Here is an 18,582-nt window from a genome sequence, read left to right as displayed (position 1 = left end):
ACACACATACACACACATATCACATAATCTTCCGCTTAACTTAATCACATAATTAGGTAATAATTATTCCTTAATTAATTACCTAATCCTTCACATGGTATCGGAGCGTGTGGTTTAGCATATCCACTAAGCCCACCCGACTCTTCGTGATTGTGTGTTCGAAACGCCGATGACAAATTCCGGCCATCCGCTACCATAGTGTCGCTACATAGCACAAGTACGTGATCGAAGAAAGAAGAGCCAACAAGGAAGACACAAAACAATATGAACACACAAATGGGTAGCTCGCTCCCTAGCGAAAAGCTAGACCGGAGCAATTTTTCATCTTGGGAGTACAAGATGACCCAATACCTCGTCAGCCAAGGGTATTGGAGCTACATCAACGGCATACTCGAGAACAAGCCCGACAACACAAACGCCAATTACCCAATGTGGGAGCAAGGAGCGAGTCGGGTAATGTATTGCTTGGCGACATGTGTCCACGACCATATGCTTAGCCACATTCGAGACGCCAAGACGCCTAAAGAGGCGTGGGAGAACTTAAAGAAAATGTTCGCTGCCAACACAACCGCCCGCAAACTTCAACTCCGGGAAGAGTTGAATAACATTCGGCAAAAAGACACGTCCGTGTCGGACTACACTGCCAAAATCAAGAGCATTTGTGACTCCCTTGGCTCCATCAACATAAACGTCGACGAAGACGAGATGGTTCAAGTATGCTTGGGCAGCCTCGCACAACGATTTGATCCACTACGGACGGCAATCTTGGCGAGAGAAAAACCTCCTTCGTTCTTCGACCTCCAATCGATGTTATTGGTCGAAGAAAACCACGTCCGAAACAAAATCAAGGCACCGGAAGGACAAATGTTCTTCTTGAATTCGGACGGTGGTCGTGGATGAGGTCGTGGCGGTAGAAGAGGAAGCCATCGAGGAACCTTCGAAAGAAGGGGGAGCTTCCAAGCCAAACAAGGTCGGCAAACGAGGCCCGCAACTTGCAATTATTGCGGCAAAATCGGCCACTATGAGGTGGAGTGTCGGAAGAAAAGAAGCGAGTCAGCGTCGACAAGCCGACAACTCACAAACTACGCCAACAACTCCGAATACGAGGATTACGGCGAACTATTCATAATGCGGCATAGAGTGAACTCTATGACGGTCTCCGACTCCGCAAGCATCTCCAATCCGGAAGACGTGTGGTTCGTAGATTCCGGCGCCTCACATCACATGACATCCCACGAAGAGTGGTTTCGCGATTTACAAACGCCGGATCGACCCAGCTTTATAGAGACGGGAGACGACACCACGCATCCCATTCGGCTTATCGGCAATGTCCCATTCGGGAAAGAAGGCGAGCAAACTTGCATCAAGAATGTCTTGCACGTGCCCACAATAACAAAGAATTTGGTCTCGGTCAGCCAAATCGTGGAGCAAGGCATGCAAGTCCGCTTCACCAAAGAAGGATGCTTCATCGAGAAAGATGGTCTAGTCGTAGCTAAGGGGCGGAGAGAAGGCCAAATGTTCATCCTCGATTCGAACGAGGTGAAATCGGCAATGTACGCTAAAGGTCTCAAAAACGAGACGAACATCGAGTTGTGGCACAAAGGAATTGGCCACATCAACCTCCAACGGCTTCGAGCTATGCAAACAAAGGGAATCGTCATCGGACTTCCAACATTCGAGTCGAAACGAGTCGACCGAGTATGCGAAGCGTGTCAACTCGGAAAACAACATCGACTCCCATTCCCGAAGGAGAGCCACGCGAGGAAAGGCCTCCTCGACGTCATTCACTCGGATGTATGGGAACCGGCTCAAACGCCGACGATCGGCGGATGCTGATACTATGTAACCTTCATCAATGACTACTCGCGCTACATGTGGATCTACCCGATGAAGAAGAAGAGCGAAGTGTTCTCCCACTTCCAAAAGCTTAATGGGCAAGTTGAAAAAGAAATCGGTCGGCACATTCGATGCCTACGATCGGATAGAGGAAAGGGTACTTCTCCGACGAGTTCATCTCCTACCTCCAAAGTGAAGGCATTCGTAGAGAATTCTCGTGCCGACACACACCCCAACAAAATGGAGTCGCCGAAAGGAAGAATCGGCAAATACTTGAGGTAGCACGCGCCATGATGCATGAGAAGCACATGCCGAACTTCTATTGGGCCAAAGCGGCATCCACAGCCATCTATCTCATGAATCGATGCACCACCAATGGAGTCCATGAGCTAACTCCCTACGAGCTCCTCGTCAGAAGGAAGCCGATCCTGTTGCATCTCAAAGTGTTCGGAAGCATTGCGAATGTATGCATCCCGAACAAACAACGACAGAAGCCCGACGCGAAGTCGGAGAAATGTATCCTCATAGGATACGCGTCTGAGAAGAAGGCGTACAAGTGCTACAACCCGTCGACGCGATAAGTTCGCGTAAGTTGAGACATAGTCTTCGACGAGTACACATCCTGGTACGCACCAAACACCTCTTCGACTCCGACTACGCTCGATGCGGATTACGCCGAACAAGAACCGAAGATCAAGTTGCGCATATGAACGAAGAAAGTCTGATTATGGCAAAGCCTTGTGAGCCACAAGAATCTTCACGCGACCCAACCACGTCGCGGCCAAGTCCGAAATCGGACAAGGGCAAGGGCAAGATGCCCGAATACGAAATCGACCACCCCGACGATAATGATTTGGATGGATCGGCTCCCTCACTAGACAGTGAGTTCGGTGTACCCATCATGCAAACACCCGAAGTAAAGAAGGCGCTCACATCGGCGAGCGAAAAACTTTGACGCTCATCTAGAGCTAAGAACCCCGTCACGCGGTTCGACTACAACAAGTATATGGCCCATCACTATGCCTTCGCGATGAAGGTAGCGGCGGAACAAAGCGGCTCGTCACCCATGATGGGTGGAAGTAGTCGGCCTTCGCCCACACACTACAAGCCTTCGTCACTGGCTTGAGGGGGAGGACCCGAGATTGCCACGATGAAGAAAGCCGAAGGCCGGACGGAAGCCACACAGAAGCCGACATCGAAAGCCGGACAACGCTGAAAACAACGCCGGATGTCAAACGCCTCACACTTGAGTTTGAGGGGGCTTTTTGAGAGATCAAGCTCAACTTAGTTTAGTTAGTTAGTCAACACATGTAACTTAGTAGTTACCTAGAAAGAATCTAGTTAGGGTGTTGACCATAAAGCCTTAAATAGGATTTTGTACTCAAGTGGGATACATTGTAGATCCACCACTCCATGCTCATTTAATGTAGGACTTATACGTTTTACCTATATTCTCCTAGCACATGTGCACCCTTGCACATGAAACCTATATATACCTCATTGAAGGTATTTTTGTATTTGATGATAGTTGATGATGTTTTATAATATACACTCTAGTTTACTCATCCCCCATCTTGTGTTATTCATAAGTCTCTCTCTCTCTTTCTCACTCTCTCTTCCTCTCACACACATATCACATAATCTTCCGCTTAAATTAATCACATAATTATGTAATAATTATTCCTTAATTAATTACCTAATCCTTAACAGATGCCTTAAAGAGAAACAAAAAAATATTGAATGCACAAAGAAGTATGTAGATGATCAAAATGCAAAATGGTGGGGTAATTCTTCTTCAGCCATCAGCATATGATTTTAGATCACTACATTGCCGGATACTAGCCACACTAAAATGTGTTCACATGGAATATTGGTGTATCGTCAATGGTGTCCACTGCTCACCATCAATCACTAGATAATACTGAACTTAATAATCTAATTCATCCATGACATAGAGATATTAACGTGGGATTAAGAATTTCACGTATTTTAGAGGCAAGATGGCAAGGCAATTTGCACGAGTTACAAGTTGTGATGTTCTTTGCAACATTCGTCAAGGATGATGAGTTAGGCCATCTATTTTGGATTGCTAAAATTCTAGAAATAATGAAGGATGAACAATGCAATCAAGTTAACTCCATTGTGGTTCATTGGTGCATTTACTAGAGATGGTTAAGGATGGTTAAGGACGTTTGAGGTACAATGTTATGTACACATAACTCAGGTGATGGTAGGTCACTAATATGTACATAAGTGAAGGGTATGTCCACTAATGTTAAAAAGGGACTAATGTGATTGGATAGAAGGAATGATAGGTGCATGCACTATCATGATTTGGACAACCAATGAATGGATAGTCTTTTAGAAAGGCACATCTATTCAAGGGGCTTAGGAAGAGGTATAAATATGAGACTTAGCTACCCTCATAATCCAATTTCAGAGTACATGTACTCGGTACATTCTTTCTTCTTCGCTTTTTGCTTGTATGTTAAGAGACTATTACTAATCAATAGACCAAAATAAAGTTGTGAAAGTTAGCGTGTGGAAGCGTATGCCAAACTAGCTCTGCCGAATAATAAAAATAAAGAGAAGAAGGTTTAATGGAAGCTTAACCCAGAGAATAAGCATGCACGAGAGAGAGAGAGAGAGAGAGAGAAAGAGAGTAGAACATAAACACAACTCAATTCAAAATAATATTGTCAATATTCTGTACATAGAATGTGCTCAGAGACCACTTTTATAGAAGTCCATAAAGGACTGACCGAAATACTGACAGGTACTTCAATGCTCATACGAGCGACTGTCATTGACTCCCAAAAATATGCCTACGTATTAGGCTGGATCCGTACGCCTCTAACGGCCTACCAGTTTCAATCCGATCCGGCTCTCCGATCCGGCTCTTGGTTCCGGATACCGATTCGGCTCTGGCTTATTCAACTGATCCGGATCCGGTTGAGGTTGCTCGCTCAACACTCCCCCTCAAGCTCAACTTGAGGTCGGATCATGATGTCAATGTCTACAGTAACCGGTCCTTTCCTCCGGCTCCTTCTAACGTCCTCCCGCCTTGCTCGCGCTCCTCGTCCGGTCCGGTTCCGCTTCCCGCGACCCATTCGGTACTATGCACGTTGACCTCCTTGGTCGGCTTGTCTACTCAATAGGCCCATTTCAGCTCCTTCGCTGCTATGACTCTAGCGTTTGTCGATCCATTGGTTCCTTCGTGTCGGTGTCGACTTCTGCTACCTTCTCGTCCACTTCGCCTTTAGTTGATCCGGCTTCTTTGAATCTTGAACCAAATCGGCTTCCTCTGATTCGTTCCAACTCTTGTCCGATTTGGTAGTCTCCAACTCGTCTTCCGTTTTGAGGCCCTTCACCACATCAGACCACGTCCGGGTCTTGGCATTCTTCTGGTCGACTCTGTCATTCTTGACTCTGTCACCACTGCCATTTGCTCCGACTTGTTCGGATGTGCTGACTCCTTCGGTCGGCTCGACTTCCTTTATCTGCTCATCTCCCCCCTTGGTTCTTTCTTCCTCTCCGGCTCCTTGTCCGGTGCCATCCATTCTCGTTCTTGTTCTCCCCCTCAAGTGTGGCACATCGAGATGCTGAATGTCGAGCATCTCCGAAAAATGCTGCAACTTGTCCGATCCGAGCGGATTAGTGAAGACCCGTCGATCTGTGTGAACATGCCGAAGTTCAACTTCACCGCTCAAGACCCGCTCATGAACAAGGAGATAATGCACTTCTATGTGCTTTGTCTGAGCATGGAATACAGGGTTCTTGGCGAGTTGTATGCTGCTTACGTTGTCACAATAAATCAGGATCGGGGTCAGCACCTCGATCCGGAGGTCTCGCAGCAGTCGTTGAAGCCAGATGGCTTCTCAGGTGGCAATGGTAGTGCCCTAGTAATCAACCTCAGTGCTCGATAGAGCCATTGTTGGTTGTTTTTTGCTGCTCCACGCAACAGTTGCGCTACCAAGAGAAAACATGTAACCAGAGGTGGATTGGCGATCCGATGCATCACCAGCCTAGTCAGCATCGGTATATCCGACTAGCTTCCTAGCTATACCGTGTCTGTATAACAATCCCCGGTCCTTCGTGCCGCTAACATACCGAAGTATCTGGCGTGCGCACTGAAGGTGCACGACAGTCGGCTTCTGCATGAACTGGCTAATCACTCCAACAGGGTAACTGATGTCGGGTCGAGTGTTTGTCAAGTATACGAGTCTTCCAACAATTTTTCGGAACCCTTTCTCATCGCAGGCCGGGCCGTAGTCAGGACGTAGCTTCAGGTTCAGGGGTGTGGAGATCAGTCAACACTCCGTCATGCCGAACTTGTACATCATATTCAGCACATAGTGTCTTTGTGAGAGAAATATGCCTTCGGGGGTCCGGATCACCTCGATCCCAAGAGAATAATGAAGGTCCCTCAGGTCCTTCATTTCAAATGCGTCTGACAGCTTGGACTTCACTCGACCGATTTCATTAAGTCCGGGTCCAGTGATGACTAAATCATCTACATATAGCAGGATACAAACTAGACCATCCGGACTGTTCCGGATGACCAATGACGAGTCGGACTTTGAGGCTGCAAACCCCATCTTACGCAACCAGTGTGTGATCTTCTCATTCCAATCTCAAGGGACTTACTTCAGACCGTAAGGCGACTTCTTGAGTCACCACTCTGCCGACTTGTTCATCTCCGATTGGAAACCGGGGGGTTGGATCATATAGACCTGTTCATCAAGGTCACCTTGCAGCAACGCATTCTTCACGTCCATTTGGTGAACATGTCATCCCCTTTCCACAGCAACAGCCAGTACCATACGAACCGTCGTCATCTTCGCTACCGGAGCGAAGGTCTCGTCGTAGTCGATTCCGTGGGTCTGTGCGTATTCCTTTGCCACTAACCAGGCCTTGTACTAGTTGACCGAACCGTCGGCATTATACTTCACCTTATATACCCATTTGCAACTGATCGATTTACACTATCAGGGAGGGTTAACCAAGTCCCATGTGTCATTGGCATCAAGTGCCCACATTTCTTCCTCCATAGCAACACGCCAATTTGCATCTTTTGCTGCTTCTACGTAGCTCTATGGCTCATGCACTTCCGCCACCTTAGTCATGTACACAGAGTGATGTGCCATGTACTCATTGTATCTGTACCTCATGACAGGTTTCTTTTGACAGGTTGACAGGCGTAACTTTTCGTTACCCGGTTTGAGGCCCTTCTTGGCCGGTTCAAACTTCCTTTCTGAAGATCTGACTTCTTCCTTTCAGGGGTCAGATTCGTTCCGATCCGACCCTTCACTGCTGGTATCGTATTCCAACATCTTCTTCTTCCCCTTCTCTTTGTGCGTGAATCGTCTCCTCGGTTCCTTGCGCAGGGAGAGCACGGGAGAGTCTCCACTACTTGCTGATTCTTCATCCGACAGGTCATCCCGACTCAACCGCTCATTTGGCCCACTTAACCGGAATGAGATCAGACTCTCATCTAGAGTACCGAATCCTTCAACTTCTTCTTGAACCTCTCTGGGTTCACAAGCCTCATCCTCCGGAATCGGGTCTTCATCGGGAGTTGGAGTCGGTAGGCAGTACCATGATGTCGACTCATCAAACTCGCCATCTCGACTTACTCGTACTTGTTTAGTTCGGGGGTTATAACAGTTATACCCCTTCTGTTCATGCGAGTAGCCGACGAGTATGCACTTCTCCAATTTCGGATCCCTCTTCCTCCGCTTCTCATCCGGTACATGCACATATGCTATGCTACCGAATATCCAAAGGTGTCTCAAATTCGACTTCCGCCCAAAATACAGCTCATGTGCTGACATCTCGTCCCCGATCCGGTTTTGGATGTAGATGGTCGTCCGAACCGCCTCAACCCAGTAGAATTTGGGCATGCTCTTCTCCTCCATCATTGCCCTTGCCGCATCGACAATCGATCGGTTCTTTCTCTCGGCCACACCGTTTTGTTCCGGTGTGTATCAATAGCTGAATTCTCTTTGAATTCCGTTCTGCTGCAAATAATAGTTGAATTGGCCGGAAAAGTATTCTTTTCCGCCATCCGGCCATAGGCACTTGATCTTCCTCTCTGTTTCCCTTTTGACTAAGCTTTGAAGGTTTCGGAAACAATTGAAGACTTCGTTTTTCTTCTTGATGAGGTAGATCCACATGTGCGGGTTGTAGTCTTCGATGAAGGAGACGAAATACCGACTCCCGCCAAGACTAACATTCTGTGTCGGTCCCCATACATCCGAATGGATTAGATTGAGCTTCTACGGCTCCAGTTTCGTTTGGTGGGGAATGGAAGCCGGTGTTGCTTCCGAAGTTGGCAGGCTTCACATATTTGGGTCTTCCGGCCACTAAACTTCGGCAATCCGAACACGACTTGTTTCGATTGCAAATCTTCAACCCTCCGGTAGTTGACATGGCCGATCCACTTATGCCAGAGATCGATGTCCGATTCAATCTTCTGTCCTTTGGCAAACATGGTGGTGCTGACGTCATTTGTGTTGAGGATGAACATCCTCCCTTCTTTGCGCCCTTGCGCAATTATCCGGCCTTCTTCCTCGATGAAGCACCTGCATTCCCTAGTCAACTATTTGTCCGACCGATACCAGGTTCTTTGTGATAGTTGGAACGTGTAATACGTTCATCACCATTCCCTTTTGTCCAACATTGTTTAAAGGGACTTCTCCGACATGCACAATTGGGTGAGGGGTGTCGTCTCCGTTTTTGACAATCCCCGGTTGTTCTGGTTTCTCTAAAAACGAGAACCACTCTTCATGGCTCGTCATATGGTTAGATGCTCTAGAATCAATGTACCACACTTCCTCCGGTTCGGAAGTGGTCTTTTTCATCGAGTTGGCCTTGTGCTTCATCACAAAGGCTGGCCCCTTTCTGGTCTTCCCGGTTCCGAATCCTTCTGATCCTTCTACGTAGTGCGACCTTTGCCGGTTTCCTTGTCTGGTCTTGCCGGATCCGGATTTATCTGAATCGGCGCACTTCTTCCAGCACTCGCTTTCTCTGTGGCCTTTCTTGCCACAATACCAACATTCCGTGTCGGCCTTTCCTTGCCAATTTCCGGCACTATCTTGACTCCCCCTGCTTGTGGAGGGTTTGGAACTATTGTTGTCATTGTCTCTGTACCTTCGGTTCTGCTCTTGCCGGTGTTGCGCAAGAATTTGCCTCTCAAAACTCTAGCACAATACATCTAGAAACACACAAGGTACATCATCATAGGGCACCATAACAACATCTTTGAGTTTAAGAAAGACCACAAACACAAAAAGAGATGAATGGGTATGACAAAGACAATCAATGAAGAAATATGAAAGGGGAGGATCTATATCAAGAGTTGATAATATTATATATATATATTCTCACTACACCAAAGAGGGTTTACAATAATTTATGATAATCATTCATGTACAACAAATAGGAGATTGGAATTAACAAAGATATGTATCATAATCTATGAAAGGAGGAAAGGAGAATGAAAATAGAGTATTTATTAAGAAGACAGATATAAAAACACACACTACATCAAGAGATATTCTATGGCTATTCTATTCTCAAGGCTTTCACAGTCATACTTATATACAATAGGGGCTTAATTGTAAAGTTCTTGCATGTTTCTTGCCACGTATCGCACATGTAACACTTCAACCACTTTCCTTTGCATGTAACCGATAGATCTTCTATTTTGGGTATGAAGACGCTTGATTCTATCCACGACCCCTTCTAGACATTTGTAGCACATCGAGCAAGCTTTCCAAAGAATGTTTATTTATTGAAACCCAATATTCCCTTGAAATATTACAACAAAAACATTGACTGCCTATTGTAAAGGCACTCTTTGATTATGTCACATCAATTCATCTTGATTCTTCACATCTACCTTCGACTAAAGCATCCACCATCATGCCTAAAGTGTCATAACTAGCTTGTGTCCATATTTTACTATCTTTCAACCACTTTGTTGAGCACAAGTATTTACAACACAACACTTTAGCCCCCTCCAAGTAAAGCTTTGATAAAGTCAAAGCTTTTTCTAATTGAACACTAGTAAACTACCAATATCCTCTATATATACCTTATCCTTATCTTGAGCAACAAATACCTAAAAACATTTCATAAATATGTACAAGTAAACATTTTATTCTTTATACTTTAAGAAGTCATTGTCATTGAGGAACTCATTATGCGTAAATGATATGGCTTTAATCTCACCCCATTGATCCTTTCTCTCATTAATGACCCATCCATAAGCTTTAGCTCATATGGATTACATATGGATTACATATGGATTACCATTGGTAAACCTCTTGTGGATTAAATAAGGTCCATCCCACCTATGCTTGAATTTTCTTTGAAAAGTCTTATCCAAGGAACTATTATATATTAAGACCAACATACCCTCCATCATGTTTTTTTTCCTTGCTAGTGCTTGACTTCTTTTATCCCATCGTTGACACAAGTCTTCATAGAAATGTATTGCCTCATCTCTTTTCCAAAATAAATCATGCATAGCTTCTTTTCGTACATCCATTTGAAATTCATCATGCACTCCTAAACACTCCATTATTTGAATAGAAGGAAACAACACATTTGCAGGCATCATTGCATCCTTCCCATATACTAAGTGGAAGGGAGTAAAACCTGTGGAAAGCTTATGTGTCCTACATGCCCATAGTGCTTTGTTTAACTCTTTATCCCAACTCCGTGGATACAAGTCCACAAGCTTGAACAATAGCTTCTGTATAGTCCCATTAAAGGACTCCACCAATCCATTACATTGTGGGTGATATGGAGTAGCTCTTTTATGTGCAATCTCCAAATGAGTTACCAAATCTTTAATAGAATCTCCTCTAAATTCAGGACCATTATCTGTAACTAACTCCAAAGGCACACCAAATCTACATACTACTTGTTCAAAAACAAACCTTGCCATTTCTTTGCTTGTTGCAATACACGTAGCCCGTGCTTCTGGCCATCATGAAACATATTCTACTGCTGACATAATGTATACTTTGCCACTAGTAGAACTCGGTAATGGCACAATGATATCTAAACCCCACTTATAGCTAACAATCATCCCTGGAGGTTCAAGTATTAATCTTCTTTGTTGATATAATTGACATTCATGACATGACCTACACCAATGTATCACATCCCTATACATGCTTGCCCATGTTACTTGAGTTTGCATGATTTTCCTTTTAGTATATTCTATTCCAAAATGGCCTCCACATTCTTCCTTATGACACATAGACAAACACTCTTGAATCTCATCATGCCATAATACACGTTTAAGCACCCCATCTATATCTTTGAAATAAAGATCATCATTTATTATCACATACCTTTGTGCACAACGTGTTACGGCAAGACGCTTATGATATGGGAGCTCTTTTCTAGCCCTTCCTGTCCTTAAAACATATTCTTCCTCTTCTAGGCTCTCTCGACCTTTGTATGATGGCATATTTATAACATGCACTCCCACTTCTTGTGCTACTATCTTGCTTGCTAGCTCATGAGCCCTTGCATTCTTATCTCTTGGGATATGCTGAAATTGACATTCCAAGAACTTCTAATTCCACACCCCCTGCACCTTCCACACCCCCTGCATTTGTCTTATAATCAACAATGAATCTCCCTTTACCATCAAACTTCTAATTCCTTTTTCCATGCATACTTGTAAGGCATGAATTAAGCTAAGATACTCAGCCTCATTGTGACTATTTGCTTCAATGTGATCACTTCCACTCCATAACTCATGGCATTCTCTATTCATGAAAGCATATCCAATTCCTGCCATCTTTATTTTTTGCTTAAAAGCACCATCAAAATATAATACCCCTTCAAATTTTTTCAACATTATTTCAGATTCATTGATTGGTTCGACATGATCATCTATCTCTTTTACATTCTTAGTTGGCACAAGCTCCTTATAGGTAAGCAAATCCGCCATCTTAGACCTAGTAGTTTCTTCTTTAATAAAACTTAATTCAAACTCTTGTATAATCATTATCCACCGTTTCATACGTGGGTTATCTCCTAGAAATCTTAACATATGAGGGAGCAAAGCACATGAAGTTAAAACTATTGTGATTCTTCCTAACAAATACGACTTCCATTTTTGGAGGGAGAACACCAATGCCCATACAAGTTTTTCTTCTTGTGTCCAAGTCTTCTCTACCATTGACATCTTCCTACTAATATAATATATTGGACACATATATGATTGCTTAATACTTTTTTGCATTAATATTGCACCTACTGCTTCAACACCCACACTCAAACTAACATAGAATGGTTGATCCCAATTAGGTGGCATTAGGATGGGTAGAGTACTCAATCTATCTTTTACTTCTTCAAAGGCATTTTGCTCCACTCTTCCCCACACAAATGGATCTCTCATTGAGGCTCTTTTTAGTGGTTGAATATACTCTACCAACATTTGAAATGAACGTGAAAGATATCGTACCTTTTGAACGAAGCTTAACGATTGCTTTGTAGAAGTCGGAGCATCCATCAATAGTAAAGATTCTACTTTACTTGGATCAGGGGCAATCCCATTAGCACTAGCTTCATGCCCAAGTAGAATAATTTTATTATGTGCAATTTTGCACTTATTAGGATTCAATTGACCTCCATCTTCATCTATTTTAGCAAAAATTTGATCAAGCTTTTCTACATGACTCTTTCTATCACTATATATTCCTATGTCATCCATAAATGACCTTGCAAATTTTCCAAAGAAAGGACTTAACAACCTATCCATCCATCCTTGAAAAGTTGCATAAGCATTAATCAACCCAAAAGGCATCCTAATGTAACAAAATACACCCCATGGAGTGATGAAACTAGTCAACTTTTGATCTTCGGGTGCAATCTCTATTTGAAAATATCCAGAAAAACCATCACATATTGAATACCTTTCATGTCCCGCCACTTCATCCAATATTTCATCTTGGAAAGGCATTGGGTAATGATGTCGCTTGGTTGCCGCATTTAAAGGTCTGAAATCCACACATACTCTCCACTTGCCACTCTTCTTAGGCACTATAACCACTTGGGATATCCAATCAGCATCATCTACACGTCGAATAAATCCAACAGTCAACAACTTTCTTACCTCTTCCTCCAAAATCTCTCTTCTTATATTGCCTAACCTTCTGAGTTTTTGAGGAACTGGCATTGCATTGCTATGCAACTTTATCTCGTGTAACACAGAATGTGTTCCCCTCATGTGAGTATACTCTGTAGCAAACAACTTAGGATACTTATCAAATAACAAGGAATATTGGTTTCTCTCTTCTTCAGTCAAATTAGGAGATAACATTACCATGAGTTCCTCCTTGGGCACATTGGGCTGACTTTTGGTGGGTTCTAACCCAATACCACATAGGTCGAGTCCTATGTGTAATTCCTCATACTCATCGTCAACCTCATCCTCTTCACTTAAAGAAAGGGATTTCTCATCTGAAAATTCTTCAACACCATCTTGCCCTTCTTCTTCTAGTCTACCAACTGGGAAATAAAGTAATTGTCTTGTCTTTATATCACACTTCACTCTTTGACCATGAGGCTTACCGGTGAACAATTCTAATTCCCCACGATGCCAATTTTGAGAGATGGACACAAAAGTCGAAAAAGGTAAATATGGTCCTTCATTCAAATTAATGTCTAATATTGAAAAAGATACATATTTAAAGAAAGTTTTAGAAACAAGAATACTAGACAGTCGAGTAGAGTTTACACTAAGAGCAAAGACTATCATAACATCTACTGGAACATCCCATCCAATGTTTTTCCTTATAGAATCTCTGGCAACACGAAGGTCTTCCATCTTTATCTTTTGCTTTTGTGCAGTACTTACAACCTTCTCCCAGAATGATGATCAGGATGGTATGTCATTGAGGCACATTCCTGTCGTTGCCAAGTAGTACATTGCGGAAGCCTTCTTTGCTTCAGCTTCTTCAAATTTAACCTTAACACCACCTTCACCAAAGTTTTTTGTAAGTGGACTTCTAGTTTCAGTTAAATAAATGTTACCATTTTTTCAATACACCAAGTCTCGATTTTCCATGTCTTTATATTCTTCACAATGACATAGACGATGTTCAAGACTATCGCACCACCTACATCGGGGTCGAAATGGTTCCCTTGACCTCAAAGTTTGACCATTCTCAAGCTTTGCCATTTTAATGGTTAGATCTTTCATACTTTGAACGAAATCATCAAGAAAAGACTCACTCTTAGTTCCGATCATTTTGCGTGGTTGATGCACCATTTCGTGTGATGGTTCTCGACCATGTCTTTGAACTTCGATGTTTTGATCAAGTTGATTCATGATTCCCACATGTGGTATTTGTAGCATTACACCATTCCTTTGCATTCTTTTCATAAATTTATTACAAGCATTTGTTACCTCATTCCAATCTATCATTATACCATCCTCGGTATTTGGCACTTCAAGCATAAATTCCAATTCTTTTCTATATCTCTTGTCAATTGCCTGGAAAAATAAAGCAACCTTTTGCCAAGACAAAGAATTTCTTTCTTCTGGCTTTAAGTATCCATACATCCTATCAAAATCTTTTTTTGTGTCAGCCACAGATAACCCTTTATCTTCTTTTAAGATCCATTCATGAAATGAACGCATAGTAACTTGAGAGAAATCTTCACGAGAATATTCAGACACAAGCGCTTCTTTTAAGGCATTCCAATCCAAACTATGCAATGCTTGTATTTCATGAATTCTATCTCTTAATTCCATTTCCACTAATTTATAAAAGTTTGCTATCATATTGACATCATTCACACCAAATATTTCCATTTCATCATAATATATATTGACATACTTTGAGATATTTGTGCCATCAAACACACCAATCTTCTCTTGGACTTCTCGTAAGGCATGAAATAATTGATCTTGATTCAATTTTTCAATAAATAACCTTACCGGATCCATTGTACTCGTACTTGCCATGTTGATGTTGATCTTTACTTTAGAGGTCTCTTCTACTTCCCCATTTCACGTCGGGTTCACCAGATTGTGTCGTGACGTGGCTCACCTAGAAGCGTAGCGTTGCGCAGACAAAAGATAACGTCACAATCCGAAATGCAGGAATCGGGTCGATCATTGATGAATTTGCAGAAGCTTTTGCTGGGAGAGCAATTTACTCTATGGGAGACCTATATTCAGGATACAACCAATTTCAACTAGCAATTGATAGTCGCAATATCACAACAATGAAAACACCAATTGGGTTGGTTCGAATGTGTACTCTACCTCAAGGTGCGACAAATTTAGTTGCTCATATGATGAATGCAATGAACAAGGTTCTACATGAGTACATCCCAAAGGTAACTATGCCATTTTTAGATGATATTCCTATCAAAGGATGCTTAGAAAGAGAGAAAGATGAGACTATTATTGCAGAAAGTTTGTGATGGATCACATTAATGATTGTGAAAGTATTTTAAATAAGCTTGAGCAGGTACATTTGACACTATCAGGAACAAAGTCAAGTTTTGGGCAGAATGAAGTTTTGATAGTTGAGAATTGTGAGGTTTGCTTACTGCACCAAAAACAGATAGAGATTACTTGATTGGAGCAGATGTAGTGGTTGAAACAGATTGTTTGCCACTCATCAGAATGATAGCAAGTTGCACAACACCAGATATTGCAATGCTTCGGTGGATTGCATACATCAGAACCATGAACCCAGAATTGCGGCATATAAAGGGCAAAGAGAACCCTGTCGCAGATATATTGTCAAGGGCAAGGTTCATAAATGAAAAGCTAATGCAAACTTAAGATAAGAACTGGGCAACTACAAGCCATCAAGTTGCTCATCAAGTATCTATTAAACCTCATAATGAGTTTAATGTAAGTATAATGTTCAAAGACACAGAGTATGAAAGTCAATGGTTAGAAATAGGAAAAATTTTAAAGACTCAAGAAGTTGACCCATCATGGTCAAAGAAACAACTAAATGAATTTCAAAGAAGAGCATTCAAAAAAAATTTACATGAAGGGCATCTATGGAGGCATCCAAAAAGGCCAACTGAAAATCCTCTTCGAGTCATTTGTAAGAATGATATTAAAAGAAAATTAATTACTGAATTCCATGATAGTTTGTGGGCATGATATAGAGGCATATGGGCGACATTTACGAAGTTAAAAGAAAAGTATTGGTGGCCACATATGTATAAAGATGTAATGAAATTTGTGGAAACTTGTGAAATATGTCAAAGGTATTCAACTATTCAATATCGAGATGAGCTAAAACCAACATATTCATCATCAATGCATTATAAATGGATGGTTGATCTAGTGACAATGCCACTTAGGGAAGATCAAATACGATATTTAGTACTAGCAAGAGAAGACCTTACAAACCAAGTAGAAGGAAGACCACTACAACAAAAAACAACTAGAGTTGTATGTAAATTTTTGTTAGAAGATGTAATATGTCGTTATGGGTGTGTTGGTAAAATAATTTGCAGATAGAGGAGAACTTGACTCTGATGAAGCTAGAGAATTCTTCAGCCGGATAGGGGTCAAATTATCGCTTACAACTGCGTATAATCCAAAAGCCAATGGAAAGATTGAAAGAGGACATAGCCCAATAGTTAAGGAGATTGTGAAAAGTTGTAAAGGTAAAATAAGAGATTGGCCACGCATGCTACCGTATGCACTATGGGCAGATCGGACAACACATAGTTCGGTAACAAGATATATGCTAGCTGAATTGATACTTGGCCAAAAGCCCACCATGCCAATAGAACGGTCAATTATGTCATGGACATCTATTCCATGGAGAGAAGAGTTGAGCAGAGAAGAATTGTTGGCTTTGCGAATTCAACAATTAGAGCGTCGACCTAACGATGTAGAATTAGCAACCCAACGATTGGAGGCTCGATTGAAGAATAAAATTCGTTTTGATAAAACTCATAGAATTCAACCTAAGAAGATAGAAGAAGGGGATTTGGGTGCTTGTGTATGATAGCAGTTTAGATAATCAACATAGCATCATCCACAAGTTCACTGAAAGATGGTTTGGGCCTTACATAGTAAGAAAAGTATATGATAACTTTACTTATAAGCTTAGTGAATTGGATGGGACACTAATCCTAAATGTGGTAGCTGGAAAGAGGATAAAAGTATTTAAGAAAAGGTTTGAGCTTGAACCTCCTCCAATAGATCAACATGATGATGAAAGATAATGGCACATGTCGGACGATGTGCAGGTTTAGAGGGGGTGGATGTGGTGAAGTACGAAAGCTTCACATTAAAAGTCTACAATAAGATAAATACATAATGAAAATAAAATAAACCTCTATAATGTTAATAACATACTATGATAATATTATACATTATATGTAGAGACAAATATATATATATATATATATTATATTACATGGACAAGAGAGGACTTGAACTAATAAACCCTACCTTATGACACTCAAAGGTTACCATTAAGCCTATACTAATAATTTACAAAATAATATATGATTTGAAGTAGTATTTTATAGTCTAAACCATGTAATATAATACATACACACCATATAACAGATTACATGGGCAAAAGAAGACTTGAACGAACAACCTCAACCTTATGGCTTTCAAACCTTACTATTTAGCCTATACTTATAATGTGTATAAATATTTGTTTTGTTTTCATTTGAAGTAGTATTATATGGTTTAAACCATCAAACGTGCTACATGTGCACCATATAGCACACATGCAAGAGCCTCTCTGCATGTGCACCACATGGCCCACATGTAGAACCATCTCTTCCCTATAAAAGGAGAAGGAAGTATAGACAAAAGGACCCAAGAAATAAGATTGAGAGGATTATATTGGATCTAGAGAAAGATATATTATAATAGAGAAAGAGAGAGAGAAAGGTATATTCAAGAGAAGAGAAGAACTAGCTTGGTGGTTGTGGACCTCAACTCGCAACGGAAGGGCGGTGGTTCGAGTCTTAAATCTTATACTTGTCGAGAGATTAAAGGGAAGATTATGGTCTACTGTTAAGAAAGAGGAAGGAGGAAGGTGGTTACCTAGCGCGACAAGAATTGAAGGTTCAACGATGCTTGCAACCATTTTGTAACCCTTTCATGAAAATGATTATAAATTTCATATATTTTCTCAAATATTATTTTATATCTTATCTTATCATATCTTATATTCCTTAAAAATCCTATCTTGTCATATCTTATTGATCTCTATTCACTCCATCTCTACTCTTTCGTCTCTTCCGTCCATAATCCCAACGATCCCTTCCTCACTTTCACGTTATCTTTTGTCTGCGCAACACTACGCTTCTAGGCGAGCCACGTCACGCCAACGTGCCTCGGTCGATGTCACGATTCATCGTGATACATTAGATAGTATGTGACGCAATTTTTTTCAAGACATGAACCAAATGTTGCATATTGCCAAAGAAAATGTTCGGACAGCTCAAGATCATGCTCAATTTTATGATGATCGAGATAGACATCCTCGTGCATTTACTATTGGTCAAAAAGTTTTTTTGCGTGTCCCTATTAACTCTACGTCATTGTCTACGGCCAAGAGTGCTAAGTTAGCCCCACGATATTGTAGCCCATTTGAAATCCTTAAGTGAGTTAGGTCATCTACTTATCACCTTGCCTTACCCCGTAACGTTGGTATTCATCCTGTTTTTCACATTTTTAGACTCTGGTGATAACAACATCACAAT

The 18,582-nt window shown here is 41.7% G+C and overlaps 1 protein-coding gene across 1 annotated transcript; it reads right to left on the bottom strand.

Annotated features, from left to right (window-relative positions):
• Positions 1-10,834: 10,834 nt before the first annotated feature.
• LOC147855542 (uncharacterized) lies at positions 10,835-14,818 on the bottom strand. The gene is made up of 4 exons (XM_087330086.1): positions 14,709-14,818; positions 14,299-14,579; positions 11,504-13,530; positions 10,835-11,407 (listed from the first exon to the last, which is right to left on the bottom strand). Exons 1-4 carry the CDS (start codon positions 14,816-14,818, stop codon positions 10,835-10,837), a joined length of 2,991 nt encoding a protein of 996 aa, XP_087186212.1.
• Between the last annotated feature and the right edge of the window lie 3,764 nt (positions 14,819-18,582).

The sequence above is a fragment of the Azolla caroliniana genome, unplaced genomic scaffold (genome assembly GCF_043228905.1).
Source record: "Azolla caroliniana isolate FFs.n. ecotype wild unplaced genomic scaffold, voAzoCaro1.0.p SCAF_14, whole genome shotgun sequence".
Lineage (NCBI taxonomy): Eukaryota > Viridiplantae > Streptophyta > Polypodiopsida > Salviniales > Salviniaceae > Azolla > Azolla caroliniana.
This window is presented reverse-complemented; position numbering and strand designations above follow the sequence as displayed.